The 21390-nt window shown below is 64.5% G+C and overlaps 1 protein-coding gene across 7 annotated transcripts; it reads right to left on the bottom strand.

Annotated features, from left to right (window-relative positions):
* Positions 1–3176: 3176 nt before the first annotated feature.
* On the bottom strand, positions 3177–21390 carry FRMD1 (FERM domain containing 1). Of its 7 annotated transcripts, none has more exons than XM_061207142.1 (13): positions 20921–21390; positions 20662–20799; positions 16527–16617; positions 11424–11503; positions 10992–11068; positions 9849–10035; positions 9574–9729; positions 9222–9287; positions 8921–8989; positions 8173–8347; positions 7262–7600; positions 5828–5907; positions 3177–5241 (listed from the first exon to the last, which is right to left on the bottom strand). In XM_061207142.1, the coding sequence occupies exons 2-13, from the start codon at positions 20764–20766 to the stop codon at positions 5014–5016; spliced, it is 1653 nt and encodes a 550-aa protein (XP_061063125.1). In that variant the 5' UTR covers positions 20767–20799; positions 20921–21390; the 3' UTR covers positions 3177–5013. The 7 variants fall into 7 exon arrangements, with proteins under 7 accessions (XP_061063125.1, XP_061063124.1, XP_061063123.1 ...); XM_061207141.1 differs by having other exon boundaries at positions 7226–7600; positions 9231–9287; positions 20921–21389; XM_061207140.1 differs by having other exon boundaries at positions 7226–7600; positions 9849–10029; positions 20921–21389.

The following is a 21390-nucleotide window of genomic DNA, read 5'->3' as shown; positions in this document are numbered from 1 at the left end:
CCCTGCTTTCTCCCGGTTTCCCCCGACACTGGTGTTTGCGGCTTGCTCCCTTCACAGCCACAGGTGGGCCTGGGAGGTCTGTGAGCCGTGGGCCTGCGGGCCTCCCTGCCGCCCCCGCCACCGCTCCCCCCTCCCGTGCCGGCTTTGCTGCCGCGTGCTTCCGGCACTGGTCGGTCCAGGTCCCCACGAGACATGACCTCTGACCGCAGGGGTCCTCCCGCAGGCCACTGCTGTCCCCGTCCGTGACTGTGAACCCCGCGGGTATCTCCCACCAAACCCCACCTCCCCCTCGGCTGGGCCCCAAGTGCCCGCCGGCTCCGCCCACGGGGAGGGTGACGGGGTGCACGGTGGGTGGAGGGACAGCCAGCTTAACCACTGACGGTTAAAAAGTCCCAGTTCTGCAAATTTTTCCAAACGGTGTCACCATATGAACATGCCGATGGGGCCCAAAGCCCAATGCTCATGGCCTGGCGGTCAGCTCGCCCTGCCTGGCGCAGTAAAGAGGCCCGTCTCCTCCGTGCCTGGGCCGCAGAGTGCCCACCGCAGGAGCCCCGGGCGGGGCCTGCCGCCAGGCTCCCCAGACACAGCTGAGGGATGCGGTCCCCCGCCCACACGCTCATCTCTTCTGAGTCTCAAACCCCACGCAGCCCTTCTTGGGGCACCAGGCTTTTCCGGAGAAAGGACACCCTGAACCCAAATTCTGTCTCCCAGGAGGGAGCCAGGGCCAGAGGGCAGAGCAGGCTGCACAGAGCGGAGGTGGCCGGCTGGACACGTGCCCCGGACTCCTGGCCCATGACCGAGAGGGTGAGGCCCCCAAACGAACTGCCGCCAGGTTGGGCTGCGGTGCTTCCCTGGCCCCAGAGTCCCCGGGGCAGATGGGCCACGCTGGTCGACATGCAGGTTCCCAGGGCCCCGCAGCGGGCGGCTGGCCCAGGAGTGGGCCCTGAACAAGCCCTCGGGGTTGTCGGGACCTGGACCTGCTAGCGTGACCTCTGGCCTCACGGGGGAGCCGGTGGTCATGTCCGGCCTACGCGTTCCTGAGCCGTCTGCCCGCCCGCCCTCCAGCGCCCAGAGGGAACCCGGGGGGCGTGCCTCTCAGCCCTGACGAGTGTGGAGGGAGACGTGTCGGGGCGCCCCGCCCAGCCCTGGGGGCCACACGACCCCGGGGCGAAGGTGGGTGCGTCCTGAGTGACCCCTCACAAGCTGCCGGTCCCCTGCTGGCTAACACCCGTTTTCCGGGGCGTCTGCAGCATCTGCCTTGCCCGAAAGGCCTTGGGTCCCAACCCACGCAAGACGAAGAGACGGCTTTCCCGATGCTGCAGAGAAGCCTCCTTCCTCTCCCGGGGAGGGGCCCCCTCTGCCGGCCTTCGCGGCCTCCGGGCGGGCGGGCGGGACGGGGAGGGAGGCCGCTGGGGGCGGGGCTGGAGACCAGGGCGCGGTGCCGCCTGGCCTCTGACCGTCCTGCGCTTGCCCAGCCACCGCGGACCACCCGGTGCTGAGCGGACACGCGGCCGTTTGCCGTGTCTCCGCAAGGCCCAGAGGGAGCGCAGAAATAGGAACAGGGCTCTGGTGGTTTCCGGGGTCAGCCAGCGGTCCCTGCCGCCTCTTCCGCCAGGGACACAGGGGCTGCGCCCAGCCTCCCTCGGCCCGTGGCGCCCTCAAGTCGGGGTGGGTTGGATCAGGGGTGACAGACGCAAGCGCAGCCCGCGTTCGAGGTCGGAAGCCACGCAGCCTGAGCGGCTCGGCTCGGCCCGGCCCGGCCCCGCCCCCAACAGGCCCAACCCCGAGGCCACGCCCCCGCCTTCCAGAGCCGCCCCTGAGCCGCGCGCGGGCGGGACGCGCCCAGGTCCCTGCCGCCCCGGAGCCACAGCGCGCCGCCAGCGCCCTCTCGTGGCAGCCGCGGGACGCGCGGGGGCGGGGGCGGGAGCGGGCGCTCAGACGCCGGCGCTCCGAGTCCCAGCGAGGGGCTCCGAGTGGGCACCCGGTGAAAGCTTCCCTCCACCGCTCCGCGCCCACTCACCACTTCTGCCCACGTTCGTGTGCACGCGTGTGCTTGCGTGTGCACACGTATGGGTGTGTGTGGGACAGCAAAGCAGTCCGTTAGGCTGGGCTTCTGCTCCCAAAAGTTCCTTTAAAGGACCCTAGACGAGGGCAGATGCAGCCTCAGTTCTCAGTTCTTACCATGGGGACCCGACTCAGTGTGACCTCGGAAACTCACGGAAAAGCAGGGGCTCAGGCCCGCAACAACTCTGGATGCCCATCCCCGCCCTCCAGGGCCCCGGTCACACCTCCCTCGCCGCCTGCTCTTGTGGCCACAGGCTGGGTGTCCTCGGGAGCCCTGTTTCGGGGCGGCCCAGGGGGGCGTGTGGGCACCTCCCGCACAGGGGACTCTGAAGGGCAGCCCGGGAGGTCCAGCAGTACCACGGCCGACCCCGGCCCTCACCGCGCGCCGGGCTGGGGGGCGCTGCCCCCGTTTGGCGTCCACCCAGTGCTGGCACGTGACCTGCCTCGGTGACGTCTGCTTAATGAGGGAAAGACTGAGCAGATGAGGCCACCTCGACCGACCCCTGGCCCCCCTGCCGGCCCGTGCCCCACGGCAGCACCGCCCTTCAGCCACCCCCACCAGGCTTCTTTAAAAAACGAGTTAGACAGATATGAACTCCAAGGGCGGGGGCTGGTCTCCCCTCCAAGCTCCTCCGTCCATGCAGCGCTAGAACACCGTGGTTCTTCACGAGGTGAAGCTCTCGGTGTCCAGGATCCTTCACCGCGAGAATCTAGTACCCGTGTGGCCGCCCCGCCCAGCCTCCCGGCGCCCCGCCCCCGGCGCAGGCTGCCCAGGTGCAGACACACGGACGTGTGTGCAGCCCTTCATTACACATGCGCGGTGTGTGCACGAGCAAGATTTCCTTTCACAGGAAGGACCAAGAAGCCCGGTTAGGACCAGGCTGCACACCCCGCCCCCTGGGCTCAGGCTCCACCCCGTCCCCAAAACACGGCCCTTGTGGGGTCCTCAAGGCATGAGCAGAACAGGGAGGGGACGATGGTGTCTCGGGCACAGTGCCTGGGACTCTCCAACAGTGACACACAGGTCAGTGCATCCAGACAAAGGGGCAGCAGATGTGCAAGGGGGGAGGGCCACAGGGACGCACAGGTGAATTAAGCCACACTACGCCACGTGCCTGTCACCAGCCTCAGGCTGGGAGGGTGTTGTTACCCGTGGAGTCCCACCTGTTCCAGAGCAAGGAATGCAGGGCCCAGCTGGGGTCAGGAGATAGGTGAGACACGGCACCAGCCCTGCCTTTCCCTCTGGGGACACAGAGCGCCAGCCTGAGGCCAGCTCCCTCCACCATCTGGGCTCAGCGCAGCCACTCTGCACTGTCCATGACGTGGATGGTTCGAGGAGGCCCCCTGCACGCAGGGCCCTGGAGGCGCGGTGGGGGCCATGTCTCAGCCCTGGGGCAGCTGCCCTGACTTGGATGGGAAAGCACAGCGTTAACTACAGCCCACCCCCCTGGCGCCCCGACCCCGGCGGGTCCAGCCCCAAGTGGGACACTCGGCCTGCTCACCGGCCTCTTAATCACCAGCCAGTACGGCCCCCAGCGAAGGTCAAAGTCCCTCAATATGCCTTTCCAGAAATCGCTGTGAAACTCCACTCAGCCGTTCAGCCACTTGTGGAGCCGCCAACTGGAGAGGTGGCGAAGCTCGGAAGGGGTCTCCTGCCCCAGATGCGGGGGGTTGGCAGTCCGGCCCCATCCCTGTCCCCACCTCCCATCCAGTCTTCTGACTCGGGGAGGGGGCAGTGGCAATGAATGGCCGGTGGGGAGGGGTGACCAGTGCTGACTAGATGCCACGGCTCCCTGGTGCCCAGACGCCCTCCGGGATGGGTGGATACTGGGGCAGGAGGTGGGGAAAGACCACCTTCAGAGCCTGACTTATGATGGGAAAGGAGAAAACTCAGGCTCTGCGCTGGCGGGCTTTCTTCTGGAGCCTTCCTTCTATGAGTCAGAGTAGATCACGGCTTCCTCCTTAGCCTGCGCCTCCCACTTCCTGCCACCAGCTCCACGGGACCAGTGTCCATGTGGCTGTGAGGTTCCAGGCCCGGTGCCTCTGTGTACACACGGCGGACGAGGTGGGCTCTGCTGAGGGTCTGGGGTGACGCAGCTGGGCCCACGGCTCACAGAGGCGCCCCTGTCCAGTGGGCCCAGGGCTGTGAGCAGCAGGGGCTGCAGGGAGGGTGGTCTGGGGACCCTGTGGCCAGTGCAGTGACAGCGATGGTGACCGTGCGCTCAAGGACTCCCGGGAAGCTTGCTGTTCCTGGTCTCACCGTCCATCGAGGAGTTGGTGGCAGGGGAACCCCAGAGGTCTCTCCAATGTCCGCGAGCAGCTAGGACATTGGTCCACAAACTTTTTGGCATGAGGGACCGGTTTGGTGGAAGACAATCTTTCCACAGGCGGGGTGGCGGGGGTGGGGGGAGAAATGATGGTCCAGGTGGTAATGCGAGCTCTGGAGGGCATGCTGTGCGGCCCGGCTCCTAACAGGCCGCGGCCGGGCGGTTGGGGACCCCTGAGCTGAGACACCTTCCCTCAAGCGTTAGAGGCAGCACGGCCCACGCGCCACCGCGCAGAGACTGGAGCCCCGGACCTCGGCTTCTGCCTCCTGGAGACGCGGACGGAAGATGCTCGGACCGGCCATAGTCCGAGCAGCAGGGAAAGTGAGACCTAGTCGGCACCGCCAGGCCTGACAGAGCTGGCTCCACCCCTCAGACAGGTGAAGGTGCAAAGCCGCCAGGTAAAAGGGGCGGTGCCAGAGGCCCCGTTCAGCCTGGCGGTGGGAGGCGGGAGCCTCCAGGGCAGAGAGGGCCGGCGAGACGCGGATGGACAGATGGACAGAGCCAGGCGGCGTGGACGGAGCCCCGCGTGGATGGAGCGGCGCTGCAGGGACAGAGTGCCAAGTGGGCGGAGGCGTGCGGCGTGGACGGGGCCCTGCGGGGGTGAAGCGGCGCCCCGAGGCGTCTACACCACAAACTCCTCAGGGAGCTGGTCTTCTCCGAGGACGTCCAGGGAGCGGGAGTTCACGGACCTCCTCGGCCCGGGGTCCAGCGCGCGGCGGAGGGGGCAACTGCGCGGGGCGGGGCGCGGGGCCGAGCGCAGGGCGGAGCGCGGGGCGGGCGCGGGGCGCACGTCGTCCACGCTGCGGCTGTGCGGGTCCGCGGGGTCGGCTGCCGCCCGGGCCTCCGGCACCTGCAGGGAGAGACCACGAGGCCGTCCTGCAGCCGCCTCCCCCTCCCCTCCATTCTCTCCCCCTCCCGCCCCCGCCCCCGCTGAATTCCAACCCCCTGCCGGCCCCCCGCGCCCGCCCGCCTCCCTCTGAGTCAAATCGCACCCTAACATTCACTCTTTCCAGGGTCACCACCCGCCCACTGGGGCTCCCCCAGGTCCACCCTAAGCAAGGCCCGGCACCTCCAGCCCCCCTTCCTCTGCCCCACCTCCCAGGGCCGCTGGCTTTGGCCCCCCTCCTGCTCCTGGGGGCCGGGGCGCAGCCCCCCAGAGCCCCGCACTCCTGGGGCCCGAGCTGTGCCGGCCTTGTTCACACCGCACACCGCCTGGGAAGGGGGCGGGGCCGGTGGACGCCCCACTCGGCAGGCCGAACTCTCAGCCACGGAGGCCGAGGAGACCCAGCTCCTGACCTGCCTCGCTCCCTAAAGCCTCACCGGTCCCCCACTGCCCGACCAGTCTCCCGGGGACCCTCGGGCGGGCCTAGGGCCCCTGACCTGAGGGGGCGTGATGCAGAACAGGGAGAGGCCGCCTGGCCCACGTGGGGACCTACCTGGTGCAGGGCCTCAGCGCTCGGGGCCCTCGTGCTCACCAGCGTGACCCGCACCACGGCCAAGGGCTGCTGGGGAGAGGCTGCGAGGAGGGCGAGGGCACGTGAGCAGGGCCTGGGGACACCCACCTGCTCCCTGCAGAGGGCAGCCCACCCCAGGGCCCCAAACTCTGAGATGAGACTGGGTGCCTCTGTGGTTCCCGCACCCCTCCTCTCAGGCCTCGGGGTCACAGAGGGGTGGGCTGTGACCTTGGCCTCCTGCCTGCAGGTCACCTGGAACCCCAGACTATCACACGTGTTCTCCACGTGAGGTGTCGGAGCCCCTTCGAGGAGCGATGGTTTCCGTGGGCGACCCGGGGTCCTCCCCTTAGGTGGTCCCTCCCTGTCCCAGCCTTCTCCCCGCAGGGTCCCCCAGGACCCCCCCCCCCCCCCACTCACACTGCCCTGTCCTTCCGCACCGGGCTGCTTTAGTTGTCCAAGTGCTCTGATGTCCAATCAAAGCAGGCGCTTACTGGGCAAACACCGTCTTATCATTATTATTGCTCATACCAGATTGCAGACCACACACTTGGGCAAAAGCTCAGAGATGGAGACCGATCTGTCCTTTATCGCTCAGAATGTAAAGGTGGACACAGGCAGGTTGACCAAAACCACCTGACACTGTGTGATCTTGGGTGACCTTGGGTGACCCTGAATGACTCTGGTTGGCCCTAGGTGATCTTGGGTGACTCTAGGTGACCCTGGGTAGCACTGGGTGATCCTGAATGATTCTGGGTGACCTGAGGTGACCCTGAATGACTCTGGGTGGCCTTGGGTGATGCTGGGTGACCCTGCATAACCTTGGGTGACTCTAGGTGGACCTGGGTGGCCAGGCCCTGAGGCTGGTCCCACCGATTACCCATTGCATACACTCTCAAAGACGCTACAGGTGCTCAGGGAATAGCAGAGCCTGCGTAACCTTCCTGGGGTGACAAGGAGCCACTTCAGGGCCCCCGCTCCCAGACCTACTGCGGAAGCATCCCTGAGGACAAGGAGCTCATGCTAAGCCGGGTGGGTGCTTGGTCCTAGAATGGCTCATAAGTGGCCGACTGTCATGTGACTTCTACTGACCCCGCGGGTAGCAAGAGAGAAACCTGGCTGAATGCTTTCCGATGGGATCTTACATGAGGGATGCTGGCCAGGCCAGGCTCCCTAGGAGTTACCAGCTGCAGGGGGACTGAAGGACCACCACCCACCACGTCTTGCAGGGAGGGCCCTGTCCTCCCTCCTCTGCTCCCAGGCCCCGTGGTGGAGGGGCCCCTGTGTAACAAGGTCCCCAAGAATCAGGGTCACGAGCACCCCAGCCTCTCCCGGCACGCACAGCGATGACCCAGCCGGCATCTAGCCAAGCAGCACGCTCACCTTCCCCCTGGTCCCGGGTGTCGCCCTCAGGCCCACCTCTGCCACCACCAACTGTGCCACGGCTGCTCTGGCTGGTGCTGGAGCTGCAGGGTGGCTCCTCCCCGTGGAGCGCTGCAGCCCCGATGAAGGGCTCATCCACCGACATCTCCCCGGGCTCCGCGGGCCCCGCCAGCTGGGAGTCGGCCTCGATGCCCGACGAGTGGGAGCTGCAGTGGCTGCCAGACGAGAGGAGTGAGAGGCGGTGCGGGGGATGCCAGCCTCCGTCCCCATTGTCCCTGCTGCCAGGGGAGCGGGGGGACGCCCTGCTGGCTGGGTCCAGGTCCAGGTCCAGCTCCAGCACGTCGCTGATGCAGGACTCCCGGTAGCACTTCTTCTCTGTGTGGGGGGGAGGGGGGGGCGCCGGTGTAAGAACAGCGCTGGAGACGGAGCCGCAAGTGGCCGACAGAGGCCCAGGGGTCCAGCCCACCGCCAGGCCCAGGAAGATGCAGAGTGGGGGGAGGGAAGTGCCACCCAGAGATCAGGGCCCCAAGTGTCCGCTGTCATAGCCCAGGCCCCCCAGGTGGCATCTGTCCCCGGCAGCTGGTAAACTCCTAACACTCGCCCTTGTGCTCACTGCCCTAGGGCTCTCACGTCTCAGTGCGAGGGACCCCAAGCAGCCCCTGCAAGCAGGCGTGCACACATGTGCACACAGGCACTCCATGCTCACACACGCATGCGTGCATTGCCAGGGCCTCCAGGAACCGCCTGGGGGTTACTGCAGCCCTCGCCTCGCCTCCCCCCTGGCCCCCATCTTTAGAATCAGGCCCCAGGAGAGCTGGAGGGGTGGGGTCGCCACCACCCCCTTGCCAACCCCCCGGTTGGAAAACAGGGTGCGATGCGGGCTGCCGCGCCCAGAGCGTCCGGCCTAGACCGCAGAGGAGGGGTGGGCGCGGACGGGACGGCCCCACCTTGGGCCTCCTCCAGCTGCCGCAGCCGCTGCAGCGCGGGCTGCAGGGTCAGGCGCAGTTGGTGGCTGGTGCTGAGCAGGTGCAGCAGGTGGCGGGAGCGCCAGGGGCAGCCCGTGCGGTACACCAGCTTCCGGGCCGCGGGCAGCCCGTCCGGCCAGAGCTCGAACTTCTTGCCCTGAGCAGAGAAGAAACGCGATGTGACGTACCAAGAAAGCCAGAGCACAGCATCAGCCAGGCTCTCTGCTGGGGCTGCCCTGTTTCTGTCCTGCCACCTGATTTCTCCTGGCGGTGCGGGTGGGGGAGGGGCCTCAGGGCAGCTGTAACTCTGCACCCGCCGCGCTGGGCTGGGGGAGGCGGACCCCGTGCCCCACGGCCGTGTTGGGCCCTCGAGTGCAGCCTGCACCCAGGGCCCACCGTCCCTGCCACCCGCCCGGCGCCAGGCCCGGCCCAGGGCGTCTGGATGGAGCGTGTCTGCGGCCTCCTCCTCGCCCCCCTTTATTGTCTCCACCCAGGAGCCAGAAGTTCTCCTGGTGACGAGAACCAGGACACCCAGCCTGGCAAGAGGGCACTTCCAGGGGGCGGGGCCGTCTCCACGCAGGACACCCCCCAGGCCTCAGGCTGTGCCTGCACCTCGTGGGCCATGACATGCCTGGTCAACGTCCTGAAGGACAAGCGTCTGCCAGGCTCCCCTGGGCTCCTGGGGGCTAAGACACCCCCGCCCCCAGCCCCGACCCCATCAGACACGCACCAGAAAGACCAGCTTCCCGACGTGGTGCCAGGGGAAGTCGTAGAGCAGCTGTGGAGCGTGGTTCACCTCCTGCAAGACAGCAGGGCCGCGTGCACAGGGCCAGCCAGAGGGAAGCAGCAAGGCCAGCCCCCGTGGGGGAGGGGAGGGGGCGTTAAGGAGAAAGAGGAGGGGGGAGGGGAGGGGCAGGGGGGAGAGGAGGAGGAGGGGGAGGGGAGGGGAGGGGAGGGGAGGGGAGGGGAGGGGGAAGGGGAGGAGGAGGGGGAGGGGGATGGGGAAGAAGAGGAGGGCCCCTGCCGGTCACCTGATAGACCTGCACTCCTCTGAGGGTCAGTCCCAGGACAATGGAAGGTCGGTCCTCCTTCTTATCCTAAGAGGACACAGACGTTGGCAAGGTCTAGAGCCCCGGGCCTGGGGTTGTGGCCCTCCTCGCAGACCCTCGCTGGTGGACCAGGGGTGCCTGAGGGCTGAGGTGGGGTCCCCGGGCCTCCTCCCTTTTCCCCTCTGATGCTGGGTCGGGGTCCCGGCCCTAGGACAGTCGTGGGGACTCTGTCCCTCCTGTCCTGGGTCGGGGTCCCGGCCGCCCTGTGGACCCTTGGGGAGGTGCATCCCAGGCCTGAACCGCCCTCCCCCGCCTGGCGTCCCCGCAGCTGGACCTTGTACAGCCTGAAGAAATGCACGGGCACGTCCTGCAGCCGGCAGGCCTCCCGGATGAAGTGCAGCACGGCCTCCTTGGGGCTCAGGCCCCGCTGCTCACGGTGTAGGGCGGGCGTGTGCCGGAGGATGTAGGCGCTGCCCCTCTTGGTGATGATCTGAGGAGGGAGCCGCAGGCCATCTGTCCAGCCGGCTCCCCCTCCTCCTCTCCCCCTCTAGCCCGGGGACTCCCCCCCGCCCCCGGGGGTGGCGGCCAGGATGGAGAGAGGAACCTCACCCACTGCGGGAAGTAGGCCTGCGGCTCAAAGTAGCGCCCCGAGTGTGCCGGCTCGCGGTAATTGCCCAGGTCGGCCTGCAGCCCGTAGGCAGCCAGCAGGAAGTAGGCCTCCTCCCGGTGGGCGCACTGGGACCGCAGCACCCGCTCCTTCAGGTGGCAGTAGTACAGGTGCCTGGCCCTCCTGTCGCTGACAGGCGAGTGGGCTTGGGAGGGCTGTCCCCCTGCAGCCCGCGGCCTCCCACCCCGCCAGTCACCGCCCCCCGCCCGCCAGGCCCCGTCTCGCTGCCCCAGGGCCCCAGGACCCTCAGGACCCTGTAGCGGGGGAGGTACAGGTGGATGTGCTGCCGCCCCCCTGCTGCTGAGAAGCCAGGTGAGCCTGACTTCGAGCAGGGCTCCTGGGACCCAGGACTCGGCAGACCTGGTTTATAGCCGCTCATTCCCAAGAGATGGGCCCCTTTCTTCTGCTAATCTCCCAACACACACAGAGAGCAGGGCCCCTGGGAAGAACAAGTTCAGATCTTCTAACACTACCACCAGCGACTGGCCCCATAGCACGGGCAGCCACGCTCCCTCCCCCCAACCTGCCTGTTCTCCCCTCCGAGACTTTTCCAGAACCTTCCCCCCCCCCCCCAGCTCTCTGCCTGGAGAGGCTTGTGGGGACCCCGGCCCGCTTGCACCTGCTCAGGGGATTCCTGGGACACGGGCCCCGCTTGCCCGCCCCCGGTCTGGGCTAACTCAGTTCCTGGGGCGCCCCAGGGTGTGTATTTTCCCACATGCTCTGGTGGGGTTCTCTCGGGAAGGTAGCCCCAGGAACTCAGAAGGAGGACCTCCAGGTGTGCCAGCCTGGGGCCCTTTCCCACCTGGGCCGGGCACCAGCAGCTGGGCATGCAGCCCAGAGCAGGAGGATGGCCCCCACTTACAGAGGAATCCTCAGACCCGCCAACGCACACCTGGGAAAAACCCCACCCTAGGGCATAAAAATACCCATGTTTAAAACACTCTCTTGTTTCTGCCCTACTCTTTACATGTTGGTTAATTAAAAAGAATGGCTGCGCCTCTACCCCCCCAAGCAACAGCGATACCGCATCCTGACAGGTGGTCACCCTTCCGGGAACGTGCCAGAGAACCAGCGAGCAATTTTACCTGATAAGCCTTCCGTTTTCCACGTAGTACTGCACCCTGAGGAAGGCCACGAAGGGGGCACCGGGCCTGCCACTTCCCTGGGGGTGGAAGGGTGGAGAGAAGGCGGTACTGAGACCTGCGGGGAGGCGGCTGACCCCCGGCTGGTGCTCAGGAGGGAGCCATCACCTCCATCACTTCAGACCCCGCCCGAGGCCACAGCTCAGGTCCGTACTGCGGGGGCAGTCCATGATTTTATGTCACTTTGTTAAAAGGAAAAGCTGAGCAAATGTCCAGAACACTCAAGGGCATGCACCTGCACCCACGTGGCTGGCTTCCCTGCGCCCGGCAGACTCCACACCTGGACCTGGGGTGGGGGGGCGGACCCCCCGGGGAACAGCAGCTGGGCCTCCCGGGCCCCTCCACCCTGCCCTCCCGCCTGGCAGTTTAGCTCACTCTATGCATTTCTCTCTTCCAGTCCTTTGAGAAGTATTTGCTGAGCTTCTGCTCCAAATCCATGAAGACGTGCTCGCTGTCTACAAAGAGAAGCAGGGAGCAGAGCGTGCTGGGAGGGGCCCATGTGCGACCAGTCACACGTGGTGCCCTCCTCGGGGTGGCAGGCTGAAGGAGCGTGTCTCCTGACGTCCAGACTTTACCGGGTGGTTTTCCAAAGTGTGGAATCTTTAGATACTGAAACCTAGACACTGACATTGCGATGGCACTGGAGCTGGTACTTGCCGGGGGCGCGACTGTCGGGAAGGGTCTTCCTTCCTCCCAACAGCCCCTCTCCCAGCTGTAGACCGAGTCCTTCGAAACTGGAAAGGCCTGTAAACCTGGGACCAAGCTCCCCAACTTCAAGTCAACAACCAGGTTAACGTGGTCACGCTGGGAATGGTCACGGGGGACCCTTCTTTCCAAATTCTACGCTCTGTGTTTTCGGACTATTAAGACCACGTGTTTCCTTTGTAAGCTGGAGAAAAATGAGATTATTCTAGAGAGGAGCCTGGGTCAGGCTCAGATCCAGAACCGGTGACTCTCAGGGCCTCGACTGCGCCACCTGCACGCCCCTCTCTGACGACAGCAGGACAGCCTGACCCCTCCCAGCTCCACGAGGCAGCCTTCGAGGGTATAGACAGGGCAGTGCCAGGGGACCAGGGCGGGGCCCGCCACACCGCTCAGCAGCCCCCGCCTCAGGAGGGGTGAGCCTGCCGTGTGCAGGCTCTGGGCTTGGGACCCTGAGCCAATCCCCACATCCTCACGTCCTCAACACCTCGGCTGTATCTATGCTCACTTTGCAGAGGAGGAAACCGGGCCTTGCAGAGGCTTGGAAACACGCCAGTCACACAGCTAATAAAGCCCTGGCAGGGGTCCTAGGGTAACCCACACCCCACCCCCAGGCCAAGGACCCTCGAAGCCCGGGGTCAGCAAAGGAGGGCCCTGGGCCAAGCAGAGCCCAGCCAGGCTCCTCTGTCTACGTAACGTCTGTAGCCGCTTTCATGCTGCAAAGCCAGAGACGCTCACTATCTGGCCCTGTACAGGAAGTGTGCCCACCTCTGCTCTGAGCAAGCACTGCTTTTCATTCATCTAGACCATCCTCTGTGGCCGGGAGGCTCCCCCAGGGTGGTTGGAGCCCACAGGCTTAGCCATCGCATGCCGTCTGACCTTGGTGGTGCTGTTAAAGGCTCGAGGTTTTGTCTAAGGAGCCCGCATGTGGGAACAGGAGTGAAAAGCCAAGCCCGCCTTGCAAGGGGCTGCAAGGGCCCTTTTTCGCACATGATTATCTAAATCACCTTCCTGCTCCTTCGAACCTCCCCCCCAAATTCACAATAAAGAATAGAAAGAAACAAACCAACCACCTTCAGCTTAAGTTCAAGCTCTAGAAGAAAAGTCCTGACAGCATCACTAACCTAGACGATAAAGGCACTAGAAACGGATCGAATGTGTTGTTTCTCAAAGTCGCCCACTAGCCCCCCAGCTGCAGCCCACCCGCTGGACGTGGGCTTCCAGCACTGCCCACCTGAACCCACGGGCCAATCTCGCACCACTAGAAGTAGGGCTCAGACGTGGCGTCGGGTGAGGGACACGCCCGGGGCCAGGCCTGCGGTACGTGTGATGCTGTCCCACCCAGAAGGCTGAGCGGAGTGACCGGGCCGTCCAGCCAACCTCCGGGACAGGGAATGGGGGTGAGGGCCAATTTAGGTGATGCTGGGAGGAAACGGGACCCTAGAGTGTGGGGCTGCCAGCGGGACAGTGGACGCACTGGCCTCAGCAAGCCACTGGCACGAAAAAGGTGAGGGGTGTCAGGAGCCGCATGTGTGCCCAAATTCTTATGTTGGAGCCCAAACCCCCAGGACCTCACAGTGTGACTGTATTTGGAGCTGGGCCTTCTAAGAGGTGATTAAGTTAAAATGAGGTCACTAGGGTGGATCCTGTTCCGGTGGGACTGGTGTCCACATAAGAAGAGGGGCTCAGACACAGGTCTGCACAGAGGGACGGCCACGTGAGTTCCAGGGGAGAAGACGGCCAAGCACACGCCGAGGAGAGAGGCCTCAGGAGGCACGGCCCCACTGACCCCGGGATCTCAGACCTCTAGCCTCCAGACTGCGAGACAACAGGTTTCTGTCGTTTAAGCCGCCTGGTCTGAGGTACCTCTTACCTGAGGCCCGAGCAGGGTGCACAGAGGCTGCCCCTGACCCTAAGAGGTTTCGGGACAAGGTGACAAAAACACAACGCGGGGACGTTATTTGGGCCCTTATTCTTACAAAACAGCTATAAAAAGACATTTCTGAAACGACTGGGAAATTTAAATATCAAGCAAATATTAAATAATATCAAGAAATTGTTAATTCTTTTGGGTGTACAAATGGCATTGTGGGTATTTAAGAAAATATTCTCTTTCAGGAGACATGTAAAGAGTATTTGGGATGGAATAGCATGAAGACTGGGATTTATTTTAAATAATCAGCAAAACATTCAGGGGTCAATGGAGCAGGTATGGCAAAAGGCTGGCAATTGCTGCATGCTGTTTTCTCTACTTTCATGGATGTCTGAAAATTCTCAAAATACTTTTTCAGTAAAATGAGCATTGCATCTCTCCTCTATCCTGCAGGGCTACCAGGACGGGGGGCTGGCTGCGCGTCCCTCCGTCCTGGGCAGAGGGAGACTGGGGTGGGCTTGTGAACCCCACAGGCCCCCCTGCTTCTTCCTCTGAGACCTCCTTGCTCCGGTGGCCAGCCTGCCACCCCTCCCCTGACGTCCCTCTATTATTTTACTGCCGGTGGCCGGGCTTCAGGTCCATCCTCACTCCTGCGTCTGGAGCCCCCAACGTGCCCACCCACTGAGTCTGAGCCCGCCTGCACGTCCCACACCCAGACCCCAGCGGGGCCTCGGAGGGTCAGGTGGTGGCGGCACTGCACCTCAAGCCCTGGCGGGGGGACCCAAGGCCTGGCGGCTGTCCTGGACCAGAGAGGCCCGGAGTGGCACACGCCCTCAGCTAAGCCACCTCCAGATGCTCCAGAGGCCCAGGCTCCCGAGTGACAAAGCTCAGGAGGAAGAGGGGACCACTGAACCCAACCACCGCGTCCCAGGGGTAGGGCACCCCCCAGAGCCTGCGACCCCCCTCCCCCCAGGGCTCCGGGTCTCAACGAGTCCCCGCATGAAGTCACCATGTGTGTGCGTCCCCTCTCTCTGCTTTACCGCCCGCGTGTGCCCGGTCCTACGCCATGAGCCCTGTGCCGCGAAGTGAGCGGGTCCCGCCACCTACCCCAGCCCCCCGCTCAGCCTCCACCAGGCCCACCAGGACCCTCTCTGGAACGATGGGGACTTCATTTCCATGAGGTGGGAAACTTCTAGAACAAGACGACAGACTTGTTGAGGAATGAGCGCTGGCAACCCCCTCCTCCCCCAAACAAATCAAGCTTCTTAGAAACGCTCGCGTCCTGATTGGTCGTCTGCGAGGACCAGACACAAGGCGGCAGCGTCCCGCGGCTAAGATGGCAATTCTGGACAAAACTGTAAACTGGGGCAAAGCTACCCATTAACTGAGCTTTCCCTGCAGACCGGGAAAAGTCCACTAATATTAAAATTTAACCCAAAGCTGCTACTCTAGGACGTGAACCCCATGCTGGGCGCCGGGCCCCCTGCCTGCAGCACCGTCTTACCGAAGCGCCCGATTCCGTCCGGGGCCAGGAACTGGGGAGCTCTTTCCTGACAGACAGGAGAAAAGGCGGTTGTCTTGAGCTCTACCACCTCCCCCGGGCCAGCCTGGGGGTCCCACACGGGACACCCCAAGTCCACGCCAGGGGGCGCACGGTGGGGTCTAAGGGCAGGAATTCCCATCGGGACCTTGACCTGTGACCCCACCTCATCCTCCTTCTCTTCCCTGCTTGCTCCGTGCCTCCCCCACCGCACCCCAAGCCCCTAGGCACTCGGCCACCAGAAGTCCCAGGGCTCGGCTCTCAGCCATGCTGAGACGAAATTACAAGCTGCAAAGAGAGCCTGGCGAGGACGGGAGTCGCACCAGTGACAAGCCCGGGGCCTCCATCTCTGTGCTCGGGGCCTGGAGAGGTCAGGCGGCCCAAGCATGGAATCCTCTCTGCAGCTGGGGCCGAGGGAACCCACGTGGGACGAAGGCCTGGGTCATCACGCGGGGGCCACTGCGGGATTGTTTCCCTCGGAGAAACGCTTACAAATCTGCAGGACATGCTGCACGGACGGCCGAGGGAGAGGCCGGGTCCTCAGAGCCCATGTCCCCCTGGGGTCTCCCCATCTCACTCGGCCCCCACCTGGACGCCTGCCTGGGGTGCACGGGCTGGGGGATCCAGGCGGAGGGTCAAGCTCCCCGGCTCTGCCCTGTGCTCGTCCATTGAGCCCGGGGGCCTGGAGGGAGCCTGGGACGGGGGGACAAGGCGGCCGCCCCACCTCGTCTGCCAGCACTGCCCCTCCTCACGCCAGGGTTCCACGGAGGCTCCATCTGACCCACGGCTCTGAACTGGGCCCTGCAGACCAGCAGGGCCAGGGCTTCCAGAAAGCAAGCTTCCAGCCTGCTCACCCTCTCTCTCCAGAGGAGGGGAGTGTGCAAGTGTATATGTGTGTGTGCATGTGTGAGAGCATGTAAATACGTGTGAGTGTGTGCCTATAAGTGTGAATAAGTATGTGAGGGTATGAGTGTGCCAGCAGGTGTGTGAGTATGTAAGTGCACACGTGTGAATGTGTAAGTATGTAAATATGTGAGACAGTGTGCACGAGTGTGATTATGTGTGTTTGTGTATTTTGTGTGCACGTGAATACTTGAACATGTATGTGTGTGCCTGAGTGTGCATGTGTGTGAATGTGTAAGTATGTAAATATTTGCATGTGTGCGCATGAGTGCACGCACCTGTGCTCCGGTGCAGTGAGGGGTAGTAATCGCCCAGATAGCCTGGTGCCCCTGGAACACGTGGGCACCAGGCGGCACCAGGCAGAGGCCTGGGGTCTCCTTCAGACTCAGCCCCAAGCACCCGCCCTCCCTGCCCTGGGAGGGGCCTGGGGGCCCAGGGTCGTCAGGCGACGCTTGCTTACTTCTTATCACACTGAGGCCAAAGAAGTGGGCTTCTCTGATGCCGGCCAGGTCGCATACCTGCTGGAAGAGCTCGTGCCCGGCGGCCTGCACCTGCGATAGAGATGGGAGGTGCTCAGGGCGCCGAGCAGGGTGACCCCTGGAAGAGGAGGGAGTCCAGAGGAGGGGCCACCGAGCCGGGCTGGTGGGCAGGGGGTCTGGCTCAGCGGGCTTCCCGCTCAGCAGGCGGGCTGCCTGTGAGAGGTGGGACCCTCATGAGGGTGGGGGTGGCGTGCCCAACCCCAGGACAGGAGGCTGCTCCCTCCAAGGACGGGGTGTGGGAGGCTCCGTGCCCCCAGGAACCCCACCGGGCTCTCTCCTCACCCTAAGCCAGCATCGCTAGGTGACTCCTGAAAGCGGGGCTGGCGTCTGGGCACCCCTGAAAGGGGCGTGTGCTGCAGGGGAGGCCCATGTCTCCCCACGCCCCACTTCTGCCACAGCAGCTGTCCTGCCCCACAGGGACCTCCTGCCAGGCTTCAGGGCCCAGGCCGAGCCCCAGCGCCGTCACCTCCCCGCCCCTCCCCGCTCCCACGCGGCCCCAGTCCTGGGTGTGCGTCCATGCCTGCACGAGTGAGGTCGCTCTTCCGTCGGTGTGTGTACACGGAAGGGCGGGCTCTCTCCCTCAACACAGCTATTAGCCAGTCGGCTTTCCATCATCCACAAATGCTTCATTACGCCTAAAAAGTTAACAACATCCTTATATCAGCCATCCCACACGTTGAAATTTCCAGTTGTCTCACAAACGTCAACGTCTTCATGCTTTGTTGATCTGAATCCAGACTCAAGGAAGGCTCCACCCCAGGACCCTTCCCCGGCCGTTGATTTGTTGGGCACACAGGGTCCTTTATCCCGTAGCCGACACACCTCTCTGGTGGGTCTGGTCCTCCGTCCTCTGTGCTTCCTGGGCTGGTGGTTGGTCCCCACAGGCCTACGTTGCCGCTGGCGCCCATGTCCGTGTGTGTGAGGCCGGCTGGTGGAGGCTGGGGTTCACCGAATGGAGACCCATTTACGGGGGCAGCTGAGGGGCTGGAGTGCGACGGCCCCGCGGCCCGGCTCCGGGCAGCCTGAGGACGCTGGTCGCAGGCTTCCCGGGGACGGGCGGAGCTCCTGTGACTCTGGGAGTCCCGCTTCTTAGTGGTCAGTGCCCGGGAGACCGGCCTTGTCATCGTCCATCTGGTTTGGTGAGGGACAATCCCTCCACCCGCGATGACGGTGACGCATATTCGCAGCAAGGCTTTTCCCAGTCCATGGCTTCCTAATGCTTGGTGTGAAGACGCACGCGGTACAGTTAAGTACGGGGTCCTCCCTCGCTGCTAGCCCACTGCACACACCCCGGAAGTAACTTGGCTTCGCTGGCTCCAAGTTGCAGGGCCAGGAGGGCGAGGCCGCAGGCGCTGGAGGCTGGCTCTGTGGGCCCCGTCGCAGCCGAGATCCACGTCTCCATCTAGAGGGTTCAGCTCTGCTCTGGCTGCACAGTCCTTCAGGAAGACCTTCCCGTGAATTTCACCGAGGAACCAGGCTCACGTAGGGCAGGGCCAATGCCCCAGCACCTCCCCTCCCCACCCCCCAGCCCCAAGTCCCCTTGCTGCACCGTCCCCGTGGCATAAGGCACCTCTAAGGACACAGTGAACCCCTGGAAAACCCATCGATCAGCTCCAGCATCTCATCGCTGGATGGGGACGCCGAGGCTTGGGGGCCTTGACTCCAGTACAGAAGTGTGTCTCTGAGCAGAGGAGAAATTCCCAGGACTCAGACAAGACATTCCCCGGAGCCATGGGGCATCACAGACCCCTTCCGCCCCCTCCCAAAGGCAGCCCCAAACCAGTCCTGCAGCGACCAGAGCTCTTCACCAAACCCCTCCCACTTCAAGTGCTGCGTTTTCATAAACCACAGTTAACCTTCAATGAGGTTACCCCCCTCCCCCAGGGGCCAGCCAACTTTCTAGGCGCTTTCCGTTGCCTCTCAACTCTACTAAGACAGGCAGACAAGGTGAGAGTAGGAAGGAAAGACAGACACAGAGATTCCATCTTCCTCTGATTGGGCCCTAGACAGCCCGAGCATCCGTGATGGCTGAACACATGAGATAGACATTTCCACGTGGACGTTAGCTTCCCGAGTTCTCCGTCCCCCTCCCACCCTGCCCCCCGCGTTCCCAGAAAGGAGATGCAGAAACAGGAACTTATTTCTCACAGTCAGCAACGTCCATCAGGAACACTCCCTTCACGGGCCAAATGGGAGGGCTGACCCCTCCCCGGCACGCCACCAAGACGGGGCCTGGGGCTCCAGAGCACAGGAGCCCGTGGCCTGTCCAGCTCTGCTGCCCTGGCTCTGCTCCCCTGCGGGCAGGGGGCTACACCTGCAGCGAGAGCACAGACGGGCTCTGGAACCAGGCAGCCTGGGCTGCAGCCCCAACTTGGCACCAAGTGCTCGCCAACCCTGGGCCTCAGTGCCCCCGTCTGTGAGATCAGACCAACAGGGGGCAGGGCCCTGGCTGCGCGTGGAGAGGGCTAAGGGAGGGGGCAGAGCCGGACATGCGGGGGCACCGGTTAGCACAGGAGGGGCTGCTCTGGGCCGAGATGGGGAAGAGAGGCCTCGACCTCAGCTCAGACACGCCCGGAAGGGCCACTGCAACCGAGCTCCAGAGACCGCCTGGCACCGGAGGACTCAGGCCACTTCATTTCCTCTCGGGCAACTGGAATGAGGTGGAAAGACGTCAAAATCCCCGCTGGAAGCGACCTGGTCCTGCACTGACCCACTAGACGCCCCGTGTCCCGAGGGCCGGAGCTGGGGCGCAGGCAGCCCGCGGTGCAGGCTCTGAGTCGCCGCGGGGCACAGCGGCGGGCCCACAACACGGCCGGGTTGTCCGGTGTGTCCCCGCGGGTGCTTGTGCTCAGGCCAGGCCCCGCGCACCCCTACAGCTGCTGTAAAGAGACGGGGGCTCCCCTCCCCGGCTCACCGTACCCCTGCTCCCCGCGAAGTCCCATCGGGGAGGGTCCCTGCGGGGCCAGGAGTCCCTGTGCGGAGCCAGTGTGCAGCCCCCCCCCTCATTCCGGGCTCTCCTTCACAGGGAGGGAGGAGCAGGCGGGGCCGGGTCTGCGGGGCACCTGTGTCAGCGGTGCTGGCTGACACAGGTCACCCTGAAGACATCTGCGTGACAACCGCTGTCCCTGGGGTGGCCGGGGGCCGGGGAAAGGCGGTAAAGGCGAGCTTCGTCCCCAGGGGTGCACTGGTGCTCGCAGACAAAGTGTCATTCAGAGTCAGGCACACGCCACCTCTGTGATGAGGCTTCTTAGCTAATGGCTCTGACTTCAAACAGCTGCCTTGTCTGGTGGGAGTTTGCAGGAGTCACATGCTTCCTAAAGAGAGCCTCCATCCTGTACCTGCGCCTGGGTGTCATCCTGCGTGTGGAGTGAATCCATGGATTCCTAAGCGATAATTCACATCTCCCCTGAAAGGACAACCTGAGTCACGTGGCCACCAGGTAGAGGCCAAGCAGGGTCTCTCACGGACACTGTCGAGCGAACCCCTGCTCCGCTGTCCCCCAGCCCAGCGCTTAGGGGCTGCCCTTCCCAGGGAAGGCGGGAGCCACCTTCTTGGGAGGACAGACTCGCGGTCTCGCCCCTCCAGGCAGGACCTCACGGTCACCCGCAGACAAGGTGTGGGCGGCCTGACTCCCGTCTGCCAGGTCAGAATCTGGTTCCCTCAGCAGCTTTAGTGTTTATTCCAGGCCGAGGACGCAGCTGCCCTCAGATCCACCCCCGCCCGGGTCACGGGAAGAGGCTCCAGAAGGGATGGGCCCCTCGGAACAAAATCAGCCCACGCGGGCCCCGGACGCTGCGGACTGTGTCTGGCCTGGGCCACAGCCGGGGGCTACAGACCGAGGGACACACACTGTGTAAAGGTGGCCAGAGCCAGCGTCCGTTTCTCTAAGCTGGGGGGCAGTGGTGTGATTAGAACACAGTGTGGGCCCAGAGGGCAGGCCCGCCAGCACACTGGCCCCATGTGGTCCCCACGGCCACCCCTCACACAGGGCCTGGCTCACCCCATGGCCCCTGCTGTCCCCCTGCTGTCGCCCACCCGGCTCTCCTCCGCGCTCACCCCCACGACCAGCCGCAGCCGTTCCCGCGTGGGGAGCAGCACCAGGACGTCCCTGTGCTCCGAGGGCATCTCGCCGTCCCGGGGCCACTTCCGCCAGCCGCACATGGGGTCTCAGGACCAGGAGCCCTCCATCCCCTCCTGCGGGAGAGAACTCGTCAGGGGCGCGGCACCGGAGGGACAGGACCACGTGTCACCACGTGTCCCGTGGGCCCTCTTCCACCGGCCGGACACAGGTGCGGCCCTGCACCCCCAGACTCACCCAGCTCCGGGCTTCCTGGGACAGGCACCCTGCTGCGCTCCAGGCTGGGAAGCCGCCCGCGGTGGAGCCCGGCCAAGGTCCAGGGTCATAAATAGCCGGCTACGTGCAGGTCGATTGGAATGCAAATAAACAACGCGCCAGGCTGGCACCGCCCGGTTCCAGCTAAGCCAGCTCCCCCATGTACCACCTTCTCCTTTTCAGGGACCGAGCGTAGGGCCACCCGAGGCCAATGGCACAGACCCCGGAACGAGGGCTGCCGTGGAGGGCACTGGAGGAGCTGGAGCTCGCCCAGGTCCCCACTGCAGCCCCTCCCGCTCGCGTCTGGAAACGAATCCCGAGGTAGTAGACAAGGTAGCAGACACTGGTCCCCAAACACGGTCTCCCTGAAGGCCCGCTCTGATCCCTTCGGGCCGAGGTCACAGCCTCCTGCCAGGCCCTGAGCCGGTGAACTGCTGAGCTCATGAGCTCTG

This window comes from Eubalaena glacialis, chromosome 12, assembly GCF_028564815.1.
Source record: "Eubalaena glacialis isolate mEubGla1 chromosome 12, mEubGla1.1.hap2.+ XY, whole genome shotgun sequence".
Classification (NCBI taxonomy): Eukaryota; Metazoa; Chordata; class Mammalia; order Artiodactyla; family Balaenidae; genus Eubalaena; species Eubalaena glacialis.
This window is presented reverse-complemented; position numbering and strand designations above follow the sequence as displayed.

Excerpts from the sequence above, each read along its gene's own strand:
- FRMD1 (XM_061207139.1), bottom strand. The coding sequence starts at position 20,766 with ATGTGCGGCTGGCGGAAGTGGCCCCGGGACGGCGAGATGCCCTCGGAG. Across the intron at positions 11,504-16,526 it reads TGGCCTCAGTGTGATAAGAA|ACAGCGAGCACGTCTTCATG; the intron begins GTAAGCAAGCGT and ends TTCTCTTTGTAG. Across the intron at positions 10,036-10,991 it reads GAAAACGGAAGGCTTATCAG|CGACAGGAGGGCCAGGCACC; the intron begins GTAAAATTGCTC and ends CTCGCCTGTCAG.